Source organism: Geotrypetes seraphini, chromosome 14, assembly GCF_902459505.1.
Source record: "Geotrypetes seraphini chromosome 14, aGeoSer1.1, whole genome shotgun sequence".
Classification (NCBI taxonomy): Eukaryota; Metazoa; Chordata; class Amphibia; order Gymnophiona; family Dermophiidae; genus Geotrypetes; species Geotrypetes seraphini.
Window position 1 is genome coordinate 50,627,749 of NC_047097.1, and position 22,968 is coordinate 50,650,716.

Here is a 22,968-nt window from a genome sequence, read left to right on the forward strand (position 1 = left end):
GTGGGTCCTCTTAAAGCAGGTGTGTCCAATGTCGGTCCTCGAGGGCCGGAATCCAGTCGGGTTTTCAGGATTTCCCCAATGAATATGCATGAGATCTATGTGCATGCACTGCTTTCAATGCATATTCATTGGGGAAATCCTGAAAACCCGACTGGATTGCGGCCCTCGAGGACCGACATTGGACACCCCTGTCTTACAGACTTGTTGAATAAATCGTTAAGAGACAGGAGAGGTTCTGTGGGACTGGAGAAGAGCAGATGTGGTCCCTCTTCACAAAAGTAGTTGCAGAGATGAAGCGGGAAACTACAGGCTGGTAAGCCTCTTTTCAGTTATTGGAAAAATAATGGAAACGTTGCTGAAGGAAAGGATAGTGAAATTCTTAGAATCTAATGGGTTACAAGATCCGAGGCAACATGGTTTTACAAAAGATAAATCATGCCAAACAAATCTGACTGAATTCTTTGACTGGGTGAACAGAGAATTGGATAGAGGACATGCATTAGATGTAATTTACCTATATTTCAGCAAAGCCTTTGACATGGATCCTCGTAGGAGGCTCTTAAATAAATTTCACGGGCTAAAGTTAGGGCCTAAAGTAGTGAACTAGTTTAGAAACCACCACCAGGAGGTGGTGGTTAATGGAATTCGCTCGTTGGAGAGAAAGGAGAGTAGTGGTGTACCTCAAGGATCAGTGTAAGACCAATTCTATTCAATATGTTTGTGAGTGACATTGCTGAAAGGTTAGAAGGTAAAGTTAGCCCTTTTGCAGATGATATCAAGATTTGTAAGAGTGGACACCCCGGAGGGAATGAAAAAGGATCTGAAAAAGTTAGAAGAATGGTCTAACATCTGGCAACTAAAATTCAATGCGAGGAAGTGCAAAGTAATGCATTTGGAGGGGTAGAAATCCAAGGGAACCGTATGTGCTGGGAGGAGAGAGGCTGATATGTATGGACGAGGAGAGGGACCTTGGGGCGATTGTGTCTGAGTAATGCTTGAGGGAGTCCAGAGAAGAGCAACTAAACTGATTAAGGGTATGGAAAACCTTACATACACTGACAGACTGAAGAAGCTGGGGCTGTTCTCCCTGGAAAAGCGGAGACTCAGAGGAGATATGATAGAGACCTTCAAGATCCTGAGGGGCATCGAAAAGGTTGACAAAGACAGATTTTTCAATTTGAAAGAAACCACAAGAACAAGGGGTCACTCGATGAAATTGAAGGGGGACAGGTTTAAAACAAACGCAAGGAAGTTCTTTTTCACACAGAGGGTGGTGGACACATGGAACACCCTTCCGGAGGCTGTGATAAGAAATAGCACAGTACAGGGTTTCAAGGATGACCTGGATAGGTTCCTGGAAGACAAAGGCATTGAGGGGTACAGATAAGAGCAGTGGAAGATTTAGAGATAAGTGTAGAGGTAGGCATAAAATTAGTCAGGGACCGCTGATCAGGCAATATGCCTGATGGGCCGCCGCGTGAGCGGACCGCTGGGCTGGATGGACCTCTGGTCTGCCCCGACGGAGGCGACTACTTATGTACTTATCTGAAGGCATCCAGTGTGATAAGGTGGTGACTGTAGCCTGTAGGATGCTAGGCTGTATAGAAAGAGGAGTAACCAGCAAAAGAGAGCTAATGATGTCCCTGTAAAGGTCTTTGGTGAGAGTATTGTGCTCAGTTTTGGAGGCCGTATCTGGCAAAGGAAAATGACAAAAATGGTAAGGGGGTTTGAGCCAAAAGTAGTATGAGAAGAGACTAAGACCTAAATATGTATACTCTGGAAGAGAGGAGGGACAGAGGAGATATAATACAGAGGTTTAAATATTTGAAAGGTATTAATATAGAACCAAATCTTTTCCAGAGAAGGGAAAATGGTAAAACTACAGGGCATAAATTGAGGTTGCAGGGAGAAAGACTTAGGAGTAATGTTAGGAAATTCTTTTTCATGGGAGGGTGGTGGATGCCTGGAATGTCCTCCCAAGGAAGTGGTGGACTAGAAAATGGTGATGGAATTCAAAAAGTTGTGGGATAGAGGATCAATAATTAGAAAATGAATGGTATAAATTAAAGAACTAAGGCCGGAACTGGGCAGACGTGCACGGTTTGTGTCCCATATATGATGATTCAGTGTAGGTTGGGCTGGAGAGGGAATCAATGGGAACTCCAGTAATTTGGAACATGAGGACCAGACTTTATGGTAGGTATCCTTCAAATAATGGGATGGATGAATAGCCTGGAGTGAGCTTGGACGGCAACTGCAAGAGTTGGAACCTAGGACAATACCAGGTGGACTTTACGGACTATAGCTCAGAAATATCAAAGGAAAAAAAACAAGTTAATTTAATCATGAATTTATAATGCTTATAACTAATGGGCAGATTGAATTGACCGTTCAGGTCTTTATCTGCCATCATTTACTATGTCACTTTGGAGGTAGTTCTCTTGGTAACAGGAACTCCAAGTTTGTTAGGGTCAAAAGCCACAAAGACTTTGGAAGATTCTCTATGAGGTTTAGTTGGTCCAAGTAGAATGCCAGAGAACGTTTGCAGTCCAAGGTGTAAAAAACAGCTTCCCCAGGATAGCAATGTAGCTCAGATAAAAAAAAAAAAACCAAAACAAGCAGAACTACAAATTGGTTGAGGTGGAATTCTGAGACACTTTTGGTGGAATTCTGGATGAGTTTGAAGCACTATCTTGTGGTAGAATCTTGTATAGGGAGGAGCTGACATGAGACCTTGAAGTTCATTCACATGGCATGCAGAAGTTAGGGCAATAAGGAATAAGAAATATGGTTTTCCAAGTTAGAGGTTTGAGAGAGCAAGATATAAGTGGCTTAAAAGGAGACCTCATATGAGCAAACAGTACCACGTTAAGATTTCAAGCAACAGGTGGAGGCTTGATAGGTGGTTTCATGTGGAATAGGTCTTTCCTGAAACAAACTACCAAGGGATAGAGATTTCTTGTTCAAGGGAGAGTGAAATGCACTGATAGCATTTGAACTGAATAGGTTTTTAGACCAGCGTTAAGAGGTGAACCAGAACATATGCAGGTAAGGTTAGACTCAGTTAGGGCACTGGTCTTTGACCTAAGGGCCGCCTCATGAGCAGACTGCTGAGCATGATGGACCACTGGTCTGACCCAGCAGCAGCAATTCTTATGGAGAAGGTAGTCTAGTATGGATGGAAGAGGACATGTGATGGGTTCCAGAGAATACAATGCAGTTTCTTGGTCGAGATCTCTAAGAGTAGTGGACACCAAACCTGGCATGGCCAAAGTAGTGCTATGAGAATCATGGTGCCTCGAACTTGGTGTAAGTTTGAGTAGAGTTTCCCCAAAGAGAGGTATCTGAGGAAATGTGTATAGGAATCTATCCCAATAAATGATGAAGGCATCTGACACAATGAAATTGTGGTATAGAGTTTGGAGCAGAATTGCGGAAATTTGTTGTTTGGAGGGGGGTGGTGGAAACAGTGAAGAGATCTATGTCCAGCATTCCCCATTTGGAGAAAATCTGACATAAGATGGCTGTGCTGAGAGAATATTCATGGGGCTGAAGGAGTCTGTTCAGTTTCTCTACTAAAACATTCTGCTTCCCTGCTAAGTAAACCACTCTAAGTATGCCACGAGCAAGTTATCCAACTCCAAATCTCAACTGCTTCCATGCAAAGGGGGTGAGATTCTGTTCTCCTATTTGTTCAGAGAGAGCATGGTAACTTGATTGTCTATAGAAGGGGTGCCCAAATGTAGATCGCAAAGGCAACGCGAGTCGATCGCATTAATTTTGCAATCTTGTTCTTCCTGCCTCCCCGAGCCAGGCAAGGCGCGTACAAGTACCAGACCCGAGCCACAAGCCTTCATCTCCAACGTCAGAGAGGAAGTTCTGGGCAACCAATGGTTGCCTGGCTGCCCTGGAACTTCCTCTATGTCGTCAGAATTTACGTTGGGGGGGGAGGGGAGGCTTGTGGGCCCGGCCCTTGTATGCGCCAGGCCTGGCTTGGGGAAGCAGGGAGAAATCAGCGTGGTGGCTTGGCCGAGGCAGGGAGAGAGAATCAGGGAAGTGGAGAAATCGGCGCAATGGCTTGGGTGGGGGGAGGGGGAGAGAGAAAGACAGAAATAAAGAGGGGGCAGGGGGAGAGACAAAGAAAGAGAGTCAGAAAGAAAAGGGGATGGGGCAGAAATAAATATTGGATTTACAGAGGAAGTGCAATCAGATACTCATGAAATCACCAGACAAAAAGGTAGGAAAAATGATTTTATTTTCAATTTAGTGATCAAAATGTGTCCTTTTTGAGAATTTATATATGCTGTCTATATTTTGCACTATGGCCCCCTTTTACTAAACCGCGATAGTGGTTTTTAGCGCAGGGAACCTATGAGCGTTGAGAGCTGCGAGGGGCATTCAGCACAGCTCCTTGCGCTAAAAACCGCTATCACAGTTTAGTAAAAACCACTAGCAGCCGCGAGGAGAGGAGAGGAGAGGAGCAGAAGCAGTGGAAGCAGGGGAGAAACAGCCGGTGAGAGAAGCCGGAAGAGTTTTTCTTTTCTTTTGCAGGAGGCACCAGAGAGGAGCGGGTAGCGGCGAGAGGAAGCTCCGCCCACCCCCTACACGTCAGCAGCGTCATCGCCCCGACTCCCCCTTAACAGGAAGGGAGCCAGGGCGCGAAGACCACTAGCAGCCGCGAGGAGAGGAGCAGAAGCAGTGGAGGCAGGGGAGAAACAGCCGGTGAGAGAAGCCGGAAGAGTTTTTCTTTTCTTTTTTTTTGCAGGTGGCACCAGAGAGGAGCGGGTAGCGGCGAGAGGAAGCTCCGCCCACCCCCTACACGTCAGCAGCGTCATCGCCCCGACTCCCCCTTAACAGGAAGGGAGCCAGGGCGCGAAGACCACTAGCAGCCGCGAGGAGAGGAGCAGAAGCAGCGGAGGCAGGGGAGAAACAGCCGGTGAGAGAAGCCGGAAGAGTTTTTCTTTTCTTTTTTTTTGCAGGAGGCACCAGAGAGGAGCGGGTAGCGGCGAGAGGAAGCTCCGCCCACCCCCTACACGTCAGCAGCGTCATCGCCCCGACTCCCCCTTAACAGGAAGGGAGCCAGGGCGCGAAGACCACTAGCAGCCGCGAGGAGAGGAGCAGAAGCAGCGGAGGCAGGGGAGAAACAGCCGGTGAGAGAAGCCGGAAGAGTTTTTCTTTTCTTTTTTTTTGCAGGAGGCACCAGAGAGGAGCGGGTAGCGGCGAGAGGAAGCTCCGCCCACCCCCTACACGTCAGCAGCGTCATCGCCCCGACTCCCCCTTAACAGGAAGGGAGCCAGGGCGCGAAGACCACTAGCAGCCGCGAGGAGAGGAGCAGAAGCAGCGGAGGCAGGGGAGAAACAGCCGGTGAGAGAAGCCGGAAGAGTTTTTCTTTTCTTTTTTTTTGCAGGAGGCACCAGAGAGGAGCGGGTAGCGGCGAGAGGAAGCTCCGCCCACCCCCTACACGTCAGCAGCGTCATCGCCCCGACTCCCCCTTAACAGGAAGGGAGCCAGGGCGCGAAGACCACTAGCAGCCGCGAGGAGAGGAGCAGAAGCAGCGGAGGCAGGGGAGAAACAGCCGGTGAGAGAAGCCGGAAGAGTTTTTCTTTTCTTTTTTTTTGCAGGAGGCACCAGAGAGGAGCGGGTAGCGGCGAGAGGAAGCTCCGCCCACCCCCTACACGTCAGCAGCGTCATCGCCCCGACTCCCCCTTAACAGGAAGGGAGCCAGGGCGCGAAGACCACTAGCAGCCGCGAGGAGAGGAGCAGAAGCAGCGGAGGCAGGGGAGAAACAGCCGGTGAGAGAAGCCGGAAGAGTTTTTCTTTTCTTTTTTTTTGCAGGAGGCACCAGAGAGGAGCGGGTAGCGGCGAGAGGAAGCTCCGCCCACCCCCTACACGTCAGCAGCGTCATCGCCCCGACTCCCCCTTAACAGGAAGGGAGCCAACGGAGCTCGGCCGTTCGGCGCGCGGCGAAGGCGAGCGGCAAAGGCGCTCGCCTTAGCGAGAGCGCCTTTGCGAAGGGCCTTGAGAAGGGTCGAGAAAAGACAGACAAGGACTTCAGAACACCAGGTAAGGAAGAAGCGAGCACGCATGTAGGGAGAGCACACGCACAAGAAGAAAACACACAAGACAGCAAAGAATAAAGAAGCAGGCTTCGGGCCCAAGGGAGGCTAACAGACCCACCAATACAAAAAGAGGCAGAAGAAGTAGACAGGAAAGAGCCAAACACAGGAGAGAGCACAGAGCCCGCACACATAAGAACATAAGACAAGGGAGAGGACATCTAGTGGACTCCGAAGAAAGAGAAATGGAAGCAGCAGGAACCCGGAGGAGCTTCCCAGTGTACTGCACAGAGTGTCATATGTATGACTACCTTCCCTCGGGAAGGCAGGCATACATATGCGGTCGGTGTCAGGAACTGGAAAGCCTGAAGAAGGAAGTTGGTAGACTGCAGTGCAAGGTTCAAGAGCTGGAGGGACTACACATCTCAGAAGCACCTTTCAAGACAACTGAGGACACCGCAGGAGAAAGCCACATCAAGGAGCAAGTAAGGGAGCTTGAAAGATTCATAGAGGAGGCCTACAGGCAGGCAAAAGAGCAGGATCATCAGCAGCACTGGAGCGAGGAAGCTACAGCTACACAAGATGGAGGACATGGGCCAACAGATGGAAGACAGGGGCCAACAGACGCCGAGGATGAAGGATCGCATGGAGAAGTCATGCAAGCAGAGACGACGAAGACTGGAGGGTGCCCCGAAAGAGAAGAGCTAAACCACACCGAGGATACAGACTTGAGACCTGTGAGGAAGCTGAAGAAGGGGAAATCTGCAGTCGTCGTGGGAGACTCAATCATGAGAGAAGTGGACAGTCACGTAGCAGGAGGGAGAGAGGATCGGCTAGTGATCTGTCTCCCAGGAGCAAGAACGAAGGACATCACCGACAGAGTCGAGAGGATCCTAGACGGAGCAGAAACAGAAGAGACAGCAGTGATAATCCACGTGGGAACAAATGATGTCAACAGGAGAAATTACAGCAGGACTACGATAATTGAACAGTTCAAGATCCTGGGAAGGAAACTGAAGCTGAGGACACAGAAGATAGCATTCTCAGAGATTTTGCCAGTACCGAGGGCAGACGTGAAGAGGCAGTCCGAGCTACAAGCAATAAACGCATGGTTGAGGAGATGGTGCGAAGAAGAAGGATTCCTTTTTATAAGAAACTGGACAACTTTTTGGGGGAAGAACAAGCTCTTCAGGAGGGACGGACTACACCTGAGCAAGGCAGGAACGAGACTGCTAGCAAACAACGTCAAGAGAGGAATTGAGCAGGCTTTAAACTGAGAAAAAGGGGAAAGCCGATAGTTGACCTGACGTCGACGGTTCGGACAAGAGTATCCAAAGAAGATACTGAGAGGGAAAAATGCTGGGAACAGGCAAGACACGAACAACAGAAGCTGTTGACCAACAAAAAGGACAATCAGATAAAATTAGAGGAACAGGAGAGATCAGGAAATCATGATGCAGACGAAAAAGATACACCAAAAAATAAGGAACAAAGGAACAGAAAAGATACACCAAAAAATAAGGAAGAAGGGAACAGAAATGAGGGACCGACAGCCCAAATAGGGGATGGTAAGGGGAGCAAAACACATGTAAAACCAGCAGAGAAAAGAAAAGACCAGGACTTAAATTGCTTGTACGCTAATGCAAGGAGCCTAAAGTCCAAAATGGGAGAATTAGAAGCCATAGCCATAAAAGAAAACCTAGACATCATTGGAATCACGGAAACATGGTGGAACGAGGATAACCAATGGGACGTAGTGCTGCCAGGGTACAAACTCTATAGAAGAGACAGGACCAACAAGAAGGGTGGAGGAATAGCACTATACATAAAAGACACCATTCCCTCGACCGGAGTGGATATAGAACCAAAGGCGGAAGGACTGGAGTCATTATGGGTCAAATTACCAGGAAAAGGTGGCCTTGACATAAGACTGGGTCTATACTATCGTCCACCTGGACAAACGGAAGCAAACGACAAAGATCTGGCGGCAGAATTGAGGCGGGAAGGCAACAACAGGAATGTGACAGTAATGGGAGATTTCAATTACCCCGGGATAAACTGGAGTATTGGAAACTCAAACTGTGCGAGGGAAACAGAATTCTTGGAGGCTGTGAGCGACTGCTTTATGGATCAGCTTGTCAAGGAACCAACAAGAGGAGATGCCACTCTTGACCTAATCCTCAACGGATTAGGGGGACCTGCAAAAGAAGTGGAAGTAGTAGGGCCAATAGGAAACAGTGATCACAACATGATCCAGTACAAATTAGGAGTAAGTACAACAAAAGGCAAAAGAACCACAGTGACAACGCTCAACTTCAAGAAAGGGAACTATGATGCTATGAGAGCAATGGTAAGAAAAAAACTTAGAAACAGCTCAAGGAAAACAGAAACTGTAGAGCAAGCCTGGTCTCTATTCAAGGGCACAGTGCAAGAAGCACAACATATGTACATCCCCATATTTAGAAAAGGGTGCAAAAAAAACCGAACAAAAGACCCCGCATGGATAAACAATGAGGTGAAGAAAGCGATAGGAGACAAAAAAAAATCATTCCGGAAATGGAAAAAGGACCAGACTGGGGAAAACTGGGATGAACACAGGAAAAGCCAAAGAGAATGTCACCAAGTGGTTAGGAGAGCGAAAAGAGAATACGAAGAGAGACTAGCCAGGGAGGCAAAAAACTTCAAATCATTCTTCAGATATGTTAAGGGGAAGAAACCGGCGAGGGAGGAAGTAGGACCGTTGGATGATGGAGATAAAAAGGGAGTGATAAAGGAGCAAAAAGAGGTAGCTGACAGGTTAAACAAATTCTTCTCGTCAGTCTTCACAAGCGAGGACACATCCAATGTACCGGAACCCGACGTGATCTTCCATGGTGATCAAGAAGAAAAACTGTCGGCAATAGAGGTGAGCCATGAGGATGTCCTCCAACAGATAGATAGATTGAAAAGCGACAAATCACCAGGCCCAGACGGAATCCATCCTAGGGTACTAAAAGAACTAAGAAATGAGATAGCGGAAATACTCCAACGAGTTTGCAACCTATCCTTGAAAACTGGAGAGATACCGGAGGACTGGAAGATAGCAAATGTTACACCTATCTTTAAAAAGGGGTCAAGAGGAGACCCGGGAAACTATAGGCCGGTAAGTTTGACATCGGTTCCAGGCAAGATGGTAGAAGCACTGATAAAGGACAGCATCTGTGAGCACATAGAAAAAAATGGGCTGATGAAAGCGAGCCAACATGGCTTCTGCAAGGGAAGATCGTGCCAAACAAACTTACTGCACTTCTTCGAGGGGGTAAACAGCCATTTGGACAAAGGGGAACCTGTAGACATCATCTACCTTGACTTCCAAAAGGCCTTTGACAAGGTACCCCATGAGCGGTTACTTAGGAAGCTGTGGAACCACGGGGTGGAAGGGGACGTACACAGATGGGTCAAACACTGGTTGGCAGGCAGGAGACAGAGGGTTGGAGTGAAGGGTCACTACTCGGGATGGAGAAAGGTCACGAGTGGAGTTCCGCAGGGGTCTGTACTTGGACCACTGCTGTTCAATGTATTTATTAATGACCTGGAAACGGGGACGAAATGTGAAGTTATAAAATTTGCGGATGACACTAAACTCTGTAGAAGGGTCAGAACTACAGAAGAGTGTGAGGCCCTACAAAGAGACCTAAGCAAACTGGAGGAGTGGGCAAATAAATGGCAGATGAAATTCAATGTAGGGAAATGCAAGGTCATGCATATAGGGAGAAAGAACCCGATGTTCAGCTACCAAATGGGGGGATTAGTATTAGAGGGAAGTAACCTTGAAAGAGATTTGGGTGTACTGGTGGATACAACAATGAAGTCAACGGCGCAATGCGCAGCAGCCGCGAAGAAGGCGAACAGAATGTTGGGTATTATTAAAAATGGTATTACGACCAGAACGAAAGAAGTCATCCTGCCGTTGTATCGGGCAATGGTGCGCCCGCACCTGGAGTACTGTGTTCAGTATTGGTCACCGCATCTTAAGAAGGATATGGCAATACTTGAGAGGGTCCAGAGGAGAGCGACACGAATGATTAAGGGCATGGAAAACCTTTCATACACTGAAAGATTGGAGAAGCTGGAGCTCTTCTCCCTGGAAAAGCGGAGACTCAGAGGAGACATGATAGAGACCTACAAGATCATGAAGGGCATAGAGAAAGTGGAGAGAGACAGATTCTTCAAACTTTCAAAACATAAAAGAACAAGAGGGCATTCGGAAAAATTAGAAGGGGATAGATTCAAAACAAATGCTAGGAAGTTTTTCTTTACTCAGCGGGTGGTGGACACCTGGAATGCGCTTCCAGAGGATGTAATAGGGCAGAGTACGGTACTGGGGTTTAAGAAAGGATTGGACAATTTCCTGTTGGAAAAGGGGATAGAGGGGTATAGATAGAGGATTATTACGCAGGTTCTGGACCTGTTGGGCCGCCGCGTGAGCGGACTGCTGGGCACGATGGACCTCAGGTCTGACCCGGCAGAGGCATTGCTTATGTGCTTATGTTACTGAGGTGACATTGCATATTTTAAAGTCATCTGCCTTGACCTCTGAAAAAATCTCGAATACAAATGATAATTAACATTTTCTCTACGTACAGTGTGCTTTGTGTTTTTAAAAATTTTATTGTTGGTAGATCATTTTGACTTGATCATTTTAAAAGTAGCTCGCAAGCCAAAAAAGTGTCGACACCCCTAGTCTATAGAGACATGTACTTACTTTTGGAGGAGAAAGTCCTGGAATGTTCTGAGTATATTGCTCACAGTTCTAGAAGACTGATGGAGTGGTTGGATTTTGGCGAGACTGTACTCCTTTAGTGTGGAGGTCATCCTGATGAGCACCTAACATCAGAACGTCTGTGATTAGAAGTTTTTGATGGCTTGGGGGGGGGGGGGGTTTGGGGACAGGAAGGTGAGATCTAAAGTGAGATTTAGAAGAATCATCTACCATTGGAGAGAATGATGTAGGTCTGAGGTGACTTGGAGTGTAGCAGACAGATCTCCCATGGCTTAAGACCATTGGGTCAGCAGGGTTCATTGTGGAATTCCAAAGTGAAGATGTGCCACTGGAGTAACATGTACAGTCGATTCCATGTGACCAAGAAAGCATAACATCTGACATGCAGAAATGCATGAATGGGTGGAGACTGTTTGACACAGGTGAATGAGATTGTCTATCCTCTGCTTTGGTAGATAAGTTCAACCCTGATTATAGTTTATTTATTGTTCATTTTTTACAAAGCGGATCACAAAATTGCATACATAATATACATAAACAACCATACAAAATCAAGCAAAAAAATACATCTTCGTTCCACCACAAAGTCTATTATTCCACTATAGCATAAAATGTTTTTTTCAATACCCGTACTTCATTTTACAAAATAAATACCGTTTTAACAATCTTTTAAAAGTCTTCACATCTCCTTGCTGCCTTATATAAGTCGGGAGCTTGTTCCATTCTGCAGGGTCTACACATGAGAAACACTCGCTCCAGTTGTTTGTAATCCTATTTCCTTCCTTGTTGATATATATAAATCACAGTGTCCCGCAGAGCATAATTTTTGAAGGGGAGCATAATGTAAAATACTATCAAGTATTTTGAAGCGTGCTGATGAATACTCAAATAAATTATTAGCGAGTTTATACTGTACCCTGTGTTCCATTTTAAGCCAATAAAGTTTGACATAATAATCTGACACATGATCATATTTCTCTACCCCAAAGAGGCTTCAAATAATAGAATTTTGGATAACCTGTAAGGCATGCATAGTGGTTGCAGAACCTTCTAAAAGAACCAAGTTATAGTAATAATGGCTGGACAAAACAATTGCTTAGAGAACATGCTTATAGTCACTACTGGAGTGGTATCCAAGAGAGCTCCTATGAACTCCAGTATCTGAAAAGTGTGCAAATTTGACTTTTGGTAGTTAATAGCAATCTCAAGCAACTCCGGGAGATAAATTGCTGAGTTAATGGCATATTGAGCTGTTTGCAATGATGAAGCTTTGATCAACCAGTCATCTAAGTAGGGAAATACGTGAAACCCCTATGTGCGAAGGGCTGCTGCCACTCCCACTAGGCATTTTGTGAAGACAAGGAGCCAGTCTGAAGGGCAAGACATTGTATTGTAAAAGTTGAGATCCAATGCAAAAACAAAGCTACTTTCTATAAGCAAGTAAGATGGATATGTGAGTGTAGGCCTCTGAGATCTAGAAAGCAAAGTCAATCATCTTTTTCCAGTAAGGGTTTATGGGTTCCCAGAGAGACCATGCAAAACTTCTCCTTCAACAAGTATATGTTTAGACCCCAGAGGTCTAGAATAGAGGTCTGGAGTTCTTTTTTGTTGTTTTTTTATATCAGGAAATACTTTGAGTAGAACTACCAGCCTCTCTCCTGCAGAGGAACAAGCTCTATTGCATTTAGCTAGAGAAGGGCTGAAGTTCTTGGTGTAGGGTCTTCTGGAGTGAGATGAAAGGAGACTCTTTTGGAGGGTGGTCTGGAGGTGTTCCCTTAATGACGACTTGATGCACCCGCTGATCTGTTGTGATAAGAGTCCAAAATTGATAGAAGTACAGTAATCTGCCGCCAATGGGGAGATTGGAAAGAAGAAGCAAGGAAATGTTGGCAATGCTCTCTAGAAAGGAGTCAAAAGGATGACTGCTGTTTGGACTGGAATTGAGGTTGTGATTTCTGTGTCCTTTGTTGCCTTTTAAGGGGTCACTGAACAGCAGGTCTAGATGAAAATGGCTGATTGTAATGCCATTTGGTGTTATAATAATATGAACATCTGAATGAGGCAGAATATCTTCTAGACGATGAAGATGATCAAGAGGTTTGTGGTTTAAATAAAGTTTGTGGTTTAAATAATAGTAGCTGTGTTTTTAAATCTTTTCTGCCACATCTTCAATTTTATCCCCAAACAGGTTGTCTCCCTCACAAGGAATATTTGATAGGTGTTATTGAACTGAAGTTTCTAGATCAGAAATTCGAAGCCATGCTAAACGGTGCACTGCAATTGCCACTGCAGATGTTCAAGAAGAAACATCACATACATCAAAAGTTCCTCTAGCCATATTCTTTCTTGTAGTGAACAAGTTCCTAGATAATTGTTGAAACAGTTTCAGTTTGTTTGGAGGGAGGAATTCTTCAAACTCTGACAAGTTGTTTAAGCAAGGATTTAAAATACATAGACATGTAGAATTGTAGTTCATAATTTTACTGATGAGCATAGATGATTGGAAAATATGTTTGCCAAAAGAGTCCAATGCCCTGGCTTCTTTAACTGGAGGAAAAGAAGCATAAGATCGTGAGCTATGTGAGATTTCACTTCTAATGAATGATGCTGAATTTGAGTCTTGTCAAAACCTGGATACGTTTAAATTCTATACATTGTGTTTATCTTTTTAGGAGCTACTTGGACTGATAGGCGATTCTCCCTGTTCTTAAATAAAGTATCTTTTATGACTCCTAGAGAGACAGTGCCAGTACCAGAAGAGGCACTGCCATGGAAGCAGTCTGCTGTACCAGATGCCAGGGCATGGAAGACCTCGATGTCAAGGCACATCTACGAGGAGACATCAGCTGGATGGAAGAAGAGCAGTCTTCGGTGTGTCGATGCTTACTATATGTCAAGGAAGTAGATGGTCAAAAGGATGTTGTGCCATGCCTAAAAGGGGAAGAATATTTGTACTTCTTAGCTTACTTACATGCTGCATCCCTCAATGCGCGAGACATAAATGACAATGAAGTAGAGCCCTGTCTCTGTAAGGAGTCTAATGCTCTGGATGCGGTGTTGATGAACTAGCACCCTGTTGTCAATCCCTGAGTCACAGGAGGCTGGGTGTTGAGTTCCAAATCCCCTACCATGCTCGATGTTGATGTGGTACCAAAAGCTTTTTTGAATTGAAGTTTTCAGTAAACCCTTTCACATGCGGAGACAGAGATCACAGTGACTATCCCAATGTTCAAGACCCAGACATTGGACACACCAATTATGTAGGTCAGTGCTTGAAATGGTCCGATTACATAAAAAAACTTTCTTAAAGCCACTCAGTACCCTCTGACATGGAGGGGAAAATAGCCGATGCTAAGTCAAATGGCTCAATAACTCAGGGAGGTCAAGTAAATAGGATTGCAAAAGCGATCAACACTCCCAGGAAGAAAGAAGGGCTCGGAGTGGCCCGAAGGCCAAAAAATGAAAAAATTGACAAAAATGCACCAAAGTCAGGTAAATTACTGGAACATGATAAAAACAAATTATGAAAAAAAAAAATAAGAACGGAAGGGCACAAAAAAAGGACAAAAGTTTGACACCCTGAAGAGAAAACGGAAGAGTTTCTCAGCTCTGGGAAAAAAACCAAAAAACTGATGGTCTCCTAAGCTGACGTTGGGTGGGAAGGCACAGACATGCATGTGGTACGGGCACTACCTAAAGATTTAAAGTGGCAGTGCACTTGGTAGTGTCCATACCGGGTTTCGTGGATGACGTTTCTCATATGCAAGAATATTATGTCTGCTTGTCCTCGGAGAATGAGAACTTCCTTCAACCAAAGGATGTAGTGGTATGTACCCAATTACTGCACTGGAATAATGCAATACAACCTACAGTATTTCCTGCATTATAAAACCTTTAGATATTTAACTGTGTTCCATAGAGACAGCTGAAAAGAAAATATAAACACAAAACATAGCCCTGATATTTTAATGGAAATACTGCACTACAGTTAGATTTATAACATTTTGTATAGAAATCACATGGAAAGATGGTGGAGAATCACAGTACAGAATACAAAAACAATTTCAAATTAAAAAAGAGAGCAGTCTTCCATTGTTTTGGCTGGAAATAGAGCTGTACAGGTGTCTCTGCGATGTGAAAGGGGTGTACAATGTGTTGGGAGTAAAGAACTTGTCTCCAATGTTTTCGACAAATTGTATCTTTTTATGTCCCATAGCCAAATTGACAAAGGAGCAACAGAATAGGCAGACTTCTTAGTACAGTAACATATCAGTAGTGGAAAATGCACAAATTAGGTTACCACCAATTCAGTACTTCAACTGAGACCTTTCCACCTTCCTCAGATTTAATATTTCAGGAGAGGGAAGATAGAAACAGGCAAACAAATTTGTGTAAGACATGAATGCTGTACTAGAATTCTCTCTTTCTTGAGATGTTACATAGAAGAGAGGAAAAAAAGGCAACTGAGCTGATGGTGTTCTGCCTCCATCCCCCAACACCACTTCCACCAGGCTTGTAACTATGCTAAAACTTTCAAAATAGCCACAAATTTGTTAATGGATTCATTTACTGCTTCTCTTAACTGAGCCACTAATGCAGACACAAAGACACCCGTTCAGGATTGGGGAGAGAGAAAACTATTTTGGGGCATTAATTTTTCATATTCTCAGCAGCTCTATTGGTCAAACTTTAGGCTACCTAGGGTACTCTTTGCAACAAAATGGGGAAGGATTTGTACCAAAATACGGTCACTGCGGTCCAGTTTATCCAAGCTAGATTATAATATGAAAATGCGTGCACGCACACAAACACACACACTCATTTCACATTCTAATCTATTTCTGAAACAAGAAATGTGTGAGGGTAAATGAATGGAAACATTTGCCAAGTTTTTTTAGACTTATTTAAAAAAAGCCACAAACTGGCTTGCATAAGAGATTTCTCCAATACTGGTTAGGTACTTTGTTATTCTCATCTCTACACCCCACAAATGCTTTGAAAAAAACCCCCACACATTAAATACAATCCATCCTAATTTTGTAGAACAACTCACTTCCTAAAAATGAAAATGGAAGACTAAAAAAAAATTAAAAAACTTGGGAAAAATCCTGTCTGTTGAAGAAAAACTGTTACACGCTCCCCCCCCCCCTCCATACACAGGATGTTGTAAAGTGACCTGTGAAGTTGAAAAGAAGGCAATAAAATCACCAAGCCAATCACAATTAAAAATTCTTTGGGGAGAAGAATTTTCCTATGTTTTAAACAAATACAACCCTGACATCAATGTCCTAAATGTAGTCTCAGCACTTAACTGCATCTTAATGAATTCAAAGGTAAGCCCATCCCATCAAATTCAGAAGATTTGCATCATATGAGTGATTTAGCTTAGAGGCAGGCATTTGTGCATGGATTCTATTCCCATGAAAACAGACATGTGGCTAATAATGGACTAAAAGGAGTTTCTCGTATTCTGTTCATTAGGTCTTCTGTAACAGACTACCAGGTAACAGTGACCATACTTCTCTCTCCCCCAGATTGTGAATTCCTTGCTGATGTTAACCGTGTGCTACGCTGCACAGACTGTGTCTCTTAAGGTCTCCTCTGGGCTCTGTACAAGGGGTATATATGTTTCTCCTATTAAAAAAAATAAGAAGGAAGAAAGGAAAAGCCAAACCCGTTTTATTTACAACTAAAATAAAGGAAAAAAAGGGCGTGGGAACCCCCCCCCACACACAAAAATAGTTCCACACACAAAAAGCCCTACCATGATAACTCCCTTTGGTAAAAAGTGTAATAAATGTTCCTTATCTTTCTGTCCATAGGTTCTATATTAGAAACTCACCTGGTACTATCAGATGCAAGAAGCTAGTAGTATAGTACAGCTGACATGTCAAGCAATTTTCCTCTCATTAAAAATAAAAAACAGAAAATAATTGACATTATGTACATCTATTTACAAAAAGGAGGTGCAAGAAGGAAATGAGTTAAAAAATGTTGGCTGGAATCCATGTGTGCCTGTGTGTGGCTGGTGGAGAAAGGAGATGCCTCTGGATTGCAGTAGTAAACCAAGTGGGCAGAAAAGAGGCAGGATGGTTTCAAACTTACAGGATGTGGAAGAAGCCCATAAAAGGGCAAGGAAGGGTAGAAGTCAGGACACAAGTCAAATGTGACAGAACTACAGCCACCTGCAGGTTACATGTTTGGATCCTGATGGCATGGAACTCTGAAAATATGTGCACTGTCCTTCCAACTTCCTTTTAGAGAGCTTGTGGCTAGACAAGGCAACACAGAGCCTATCTTTGTTTTAAATAACATTTCTTAACATTTAGAGTATAGAACTTAAAAAAAAGATCCCCTGTTCACTTTGAACATGTATTCAGGATCCAAAGTTATTCCACAATAAGCAAGTCATCCGCCAATGCTGCTGGTCTGAACTACTCTGTACAAGCTCCTCACAGCTTCTCTGTAGCTCCATAAAAGAGAAACATACTCCAGTATGTGCCAAGGAATTTTGAGCTCTCTGCCCAGCTCTAGCTGTTAGTCATGTATCTCCAATGAACTGGAATCCAAGGAAAGAGACTGGAACTGCCTGAGCATTAGCCAGGATGGCCATACAGAGTAAAAAGGGAACATCCACCTAATTCCCTTATCGCACACGCACACAAAGACACACTAGTCCAGATGGCTAGGGAGTCTTGAATATTGTGCCGTATTTGACGCGATACTTGTTGATGTTCACAAAGTGCAGGATCTCTGACTCACAAGCAGTGCTGCAAGGCACTAAGCCTTCACGCCCTTCTCCCATTAGCCACTTGTTGGTCTCAGCAGCCATATCATGGGTCACATACTCCTTGGTCCATTTGTCTACCCAGGACTGGAACCTCTGGTGTAGCCGCTTACTCACTCTTTCATGTGACTAAAGAGAAAGAAATTAACATATTAAAAATGAATTTTTGGTCACAACATAGGATATTAACACAGAAGCATGGGCCACACAAAGCCTTCTGATTCAAGTTCTCAACCCCTCCCCCCCCCCCAAAAAAAACCCCCCCAACAAACCATCCGTGATTATAGAACAATGCTACTTACGATTCACGGAGTTCAACTGCTACAGTAGAGAAAATGATAGGCATAAAACTTTAAGTCACAAAGCTCAACTTTATTCTGTCCCTGACTATGGGCAAGTGGCTTGGGTTATTTGAGTCCCAGACAGAGGGATGTACTTATGCTCCTGAAGCATAGTAACCATAAAACAAACCAAGGTCAAAGTTTCCTTTAAAGAGGATCACCAAGCACTCGGAATCATATCTATGCTGGTTAGGGTCACTATTACTGCAGTGAACACTGGCACATGCCACTCACGTGGTGCTGAGATTGTACCTACACATACTCATATAAACACAGTTTAGAGAAGCATAAATCAAGATCCTCTCTAGATAAGTAAATCCAAATTATTCTAATTTCACATGGGCAGCTTTACATACAGGCCGGTTTCATTTTTTGGTAACTAAGTTATCAAGTTCAACTAATTCGGTCTTTTTCTCATACAACCTTCTAAGTAACACATTCCCTTCCACTGAAAGCATTTGAAACAGATCAGTGATTCTCAACCCAGTCCTCGGGACACACCTTGCCAGTCAGATTTTCATGATACCCACAATGAAATGTGCATGAGATAGATTTGCATATAATTGTGGTAGTGCACTCAAATCTCTCTCATGCAAATTCACTGTGGTTATCCTGAAAACTTTACTGGCTGGGTGTGTCCCAAACACTGTATTGAGATCCCTGTTCTAAAGAAAGTCTAGTTTTTTATTCCAAACTTTTTACTTTGTTTATAATGCACTGCTGTCCTACTCTGTGCCTCAGGAAGCCAGTAAGGCAATTATACTCTACATATCACAAGCTGCAAGGAGGAGCAATTCATAGGGCTTGCCCAGTTTTCAAGGCTAGCAAAGAAAAGCATATGAAAAACTGGGGTAGAAATAAAAGGAATGGCATACAAAAGTTTCCCCACTGTGATATCGGGAGAAGTGCATTGTCTGAAAGGAGGTATTGCTGGTGCATAACTCGTTAATACATTTAAACCATTCAAACAGTTTAAAATGGGATATATGTAGGGGTTGCTTTATGATGCTGCAGCACAATAAATTCAGGTCCGATACTGGTGTTGGCAGGGTTCCAGAGTGATTGCCAGTGACACAGAAGTTTCTGGCCACAGAAGGTGACACAGAAGCATTGCAGGAAATGCCCTTTGAGTCCTTGCAGCCAGCATGGGTCCTGGTGCTGCTCAGACATTCTCTGGGGATGTTAATGCATATAGTAGAAGAGGGAAAAATGGAACCTGAACCACTAGCAGAGAAACTCAAAAATGTGATTGAACCATATCTGGGTTTCCCAATAAACCTTTATATTTTGTTTTAAAGCACTACCTATTCCATTTAAAGCATGTTTTGCTTGATTCTACCCTCATCTCTTTTCTGCTCTTACTCCTGTTCTGGTTGATGGGGGAAGGGAGTACTTCAAGGCTGCTCTAGTAAACAAAGTGGGCAGAAACGGGCAAGATGGTTCAAATATAGGATGTGGTTTTTCTTCTAGTCTTAAGATATTTTTTCACTTACATTTCTTTGCACATGCTTGGCATCTACAGATCTTACAAGTGCTTAAGTGTCATCAACACAAAGCCTGGCAAACCTCTATGATCGTAATGGATATAGATATGACGGCTGCCACACTCCTGAAAGGGTGTCAGAAACTTGATTTCCAAACATATGCTTTGCCTGATTATGACAGTGTTGCTGTATGCACAGGAAGAATGATTGGACATGATCACTTGTAGGTCAAGGGGGAAATTTTCTTCATTATTTTCTTTTCTTTCTTTCTTTCTTAAGTTTATGAACAATTATACAGTCCTTATAAAAATCAAGTTTGTAGCTGCATTATAGCAAGATGTATGCTGTGGGTAGTTTCCCAATATAGAGGGGTGTCATCATTCACGTCTAGCTTACTAAAAATTATTACCTGACACCAGATGTGTATGTAATGATACTTTTTATTCTAGACACCAGATGTGTATGTAATGATACTTTTGCACAAGAAGAGATTGGCCCACAATATATACTGTCCTGCACCAACATGGTGTGGATAGGCTGGGACCTCCATCCATTCCTACCTGCTGGGCACGCAGTAAAGCAGTCCTCCTGTACATGTAATCCTCAGATTTGATCACATACACCATTTTGTACGAATTCAGCTTGAATTTACATTCTAACTTGTCCAAGCTCTCCAAGTTCTCCATGGACTTCTTAATGTTCCCCTCCTTCCCTTCCTTCTCTTGCTGCTCCCGACCTCGTTGACACTTGCGGATCCTCCTCAAGTTCCTGCAAATCAGAAGAGTTCCTGCTGGAATTAGAGCACTGCCATACAAAAACTGCATTGGCTGGAGAGCTGGACTTGGCCACCCAGTCTAGAAAGCAGCAGTATCAAGCTTGAGTCCCTTCAGCCACACCACAGGAAAGCCATCTGCATGGGATGATTTCCAATATCTCGCAGGAGTATTAAATTAGTCCAAACATTAGTATGTAAAATCCACCAAATTCTCTTTCTGTTTTATTCCAACATTTCCTTTTATATTTTTTACACTTATTTTAAATATAAAAATCATAGGTGCCAGCTCCATAGGTGCCTGAGCACCCCCAATAATTTTGGGACCTCACGTGACCAGGGCCAGTGTGCGGTTCGGGCATCTCTTCTTCTTCCCCTTACCTTTCCAGTCTCCTTTCAAAAAGAAATCTGATTTTTCAGGGGGGCCCTGGTACAGCAGCCATTCTCAGAGGCTGCCAGAGCTGCTTCAAAATTTTCCCTCTGCCGTAATCTGCCTCCCTCTGATGCAACTTCCTGTTTCCGCCTGGGCGGATTGAGGCAGATGGAAAGCTTCAAAGCAGCACCGGCAGCGTGTGAGAATGAATGCTGTGCTGGGTCTCCTGAGACCCTGAAAAAGAAGATTTCTATTTGAAAGGAGACTGGGAAGCTTTCCCTCTGCCGTAATCTGCCTCCCTCTGATGTAACTTCCTGTTTCTGTCTGGGCGGATCGCAGCAGATGGAAAGCTTCAAAGCAGCACCGGCAGCGTGTGAGAATGACTGCTGCGCTGGGGCCCCCGGGCCCCTGAAAAAGAAGATTTCTATTTGAAAGGAGACTGGGAAGGGAGGGAGATGGACAGAAGGGGAAAAAGAAGCCTGGACCGTGCGGCCCCCTGGAGTGGAAGGAGAGAGAGATGCCAAACCATGGGAAGGAGAGGAGAGAGACGTCAGACTATGGAAAGGAGATGAGAGAGATACCAGACCATAGGAAGGGGGTCAAGGGAAGGAGAGAGATGCCAGAACATGGGAGAGGAGAGAGATGCCAGATTGCAGGAAGGAGAGGAGAAAGGTATTGGAACACAAAAAGGAGAGATGCCAGATTGCAGGAATGGGGAGGGGAAGGGAAGGAAAAAGATGTTGGACCACGTGAAGGAGAAGGGAAGGAGAGATGGATGCCAGACCATTGGAGAGGGAGGAGATGGTGCACAGCGATGGGAAGGGTAGAGACAGAAGAAGATGGTACACATGGATAGATGGGAAGGGAAGGTAAGACATGGAAAAGTAGATGATTTTGAGAAGAAAGTTGAAAAATGGAAGAAAGTTGAATGTTAAAAGTTAATGCCAAAGATGGATTAGGGCAGAAAGTGAAGGGAAAAACAGCAAATGGATAAGTTGGCCCTGGAAACACAATTAAGAGCACAGACAGAAGGAAGTGCAGCCGGAGACTGGGAAAGCACAGTTACTTACCGTAACAGGTGTTATCCAGGGACAGCAGACAAATATTCTCACATGTAGGTGACATCATCCATGGAGCCTCGGTACAGACAGGTGCAAAAGTGCATCAGCACTTTTAAGAACTTCAGAAATTTTGCGACTGACCACACCACGCATGCGCGAGTGCCTTTCCACTCAACATAGGCGTGTGGCTCCTCAATTCAGTAAGCCAGCTAAGAAGCCAACCAGGGGAGGTGGATGGCTTGTGAGAATATCTGTCTGCTGTCTCTGGATAACACCTGTTACGGTAAGTAACTGTGCTTTATCCCAGGACAAGCAAGAAGCATATTCTCACATGTGGGTGACCTCCAAGCTAACCAGAATGGGATTGGGGAGAAGATTGGCCTTTAGGAAAACAAATTTTGCAATACTAGTTTCAAGTTTCAAGTTTATTCATTATTTGATTGATCGCCTATAATTACTAAGCGATTTACATATACAAAGAATACTGCTTGGCCGAAGAGCCCATCCCATCTGGAAAATTCCAGACATAAATGAGAGGTAAAAGTATGAACCGAGGACCCAAGTAGCAGCTTTAGAGATCTCATCAATAGGGGTAAAGCGTAGAAAAGCTACTGAAGCTGGCATAGCTCTGACTTTATGAGCTTTGACACAACTCCCCAGTTGTAGCCCAACCTGAGCATAACAGAATGAGATGCAAGCAGCCAAACAATTGGAAATCGTTCTCTTGGAAACAGGATGACCCAACTTGTTAGGATCAAAGGAGACAAAAAGTTGAGATGTTGTTCTATGTGGCTTTGTCCTGCTGAGGTAGTAGGCCAATGCCCACTTACAGTCCAGAGTGTGAAGAGCCATTTCTTCTGAATGAGAGTAAGGCTTATGAAAAATACTGGAAGAACAATTGATTGATTAAGATGAAATTCAATGACAACCTTAGGAAGGAACTTTAGATGAGTGCGAAGCACAACCTTGTCATGGTGGAACACTGTAAATGGTGGGTCCGCCACTAGCGCATAAAGTTCACCTACTCTTCTGGCAGAAGTGAGAGAAATGAGAAAGACAACTTTCCAAGTAAGGAATTTGATATAAGCTGTAGACATTGGGTCACATGGAGGCTTCATCAATTTAGCAAGAACCACATTGAGATCCCAAACCATTGGAGGTGGTTTGATATTGAAAAGTCATTTCATGAATTAGAAGATAATAAGGATGAGCAGTAAGAGGTTTAAACATCCACTTGCTGATGAAACACAGTGATAGCACTGAGATGAACTCTAATGGATGTGGATTTCAGGCCAGAGTCAGACATATGTTGGAGATAATCCAAAACTGAGG

General features: G+C 44.2%; 1 protein-coding gene across 10 annotated transcripts in view; it reads right to left on the reverse strand.

Moving 5' to 3' along the window:
* Positions 1 to 14,768: 14,768 nt before the first annotated feature.
* The window catches only part of SIN3A (SIN3 transcription regulator family member A), a 290,548-nt gene continuing 282,348 nt past the window's right edge, over positions 14,769 to 22,968 (reverse strand). For 8 of the 10 annotated variants that reach the window (XM_033920021.1, XM_033920025.1, XM_033920024.1 and 5 more), the window contains 2 exons: positions 19,991 to 20,198; positions 14,769 to 17,734 (listed from right to left, as the gene is read on the reverse strand). In XM_033920021.1, the coding sequence (XP_033775912.1) occupies positions 17,504 to 17,734; positions 19,991 to 20,198 (439 nt within the window). In that variant the 3' untranslated portion in view covers positions 14,769 to 17,503. Of the gene's footprint in view, positions 17,735 to 19,990; positions 20,218 to 22,968 lie in introns of those variants that run through there. The other 2 variants (XM_033920029.1, XM_033920028.1) reach the window with 2 other exon arrangements.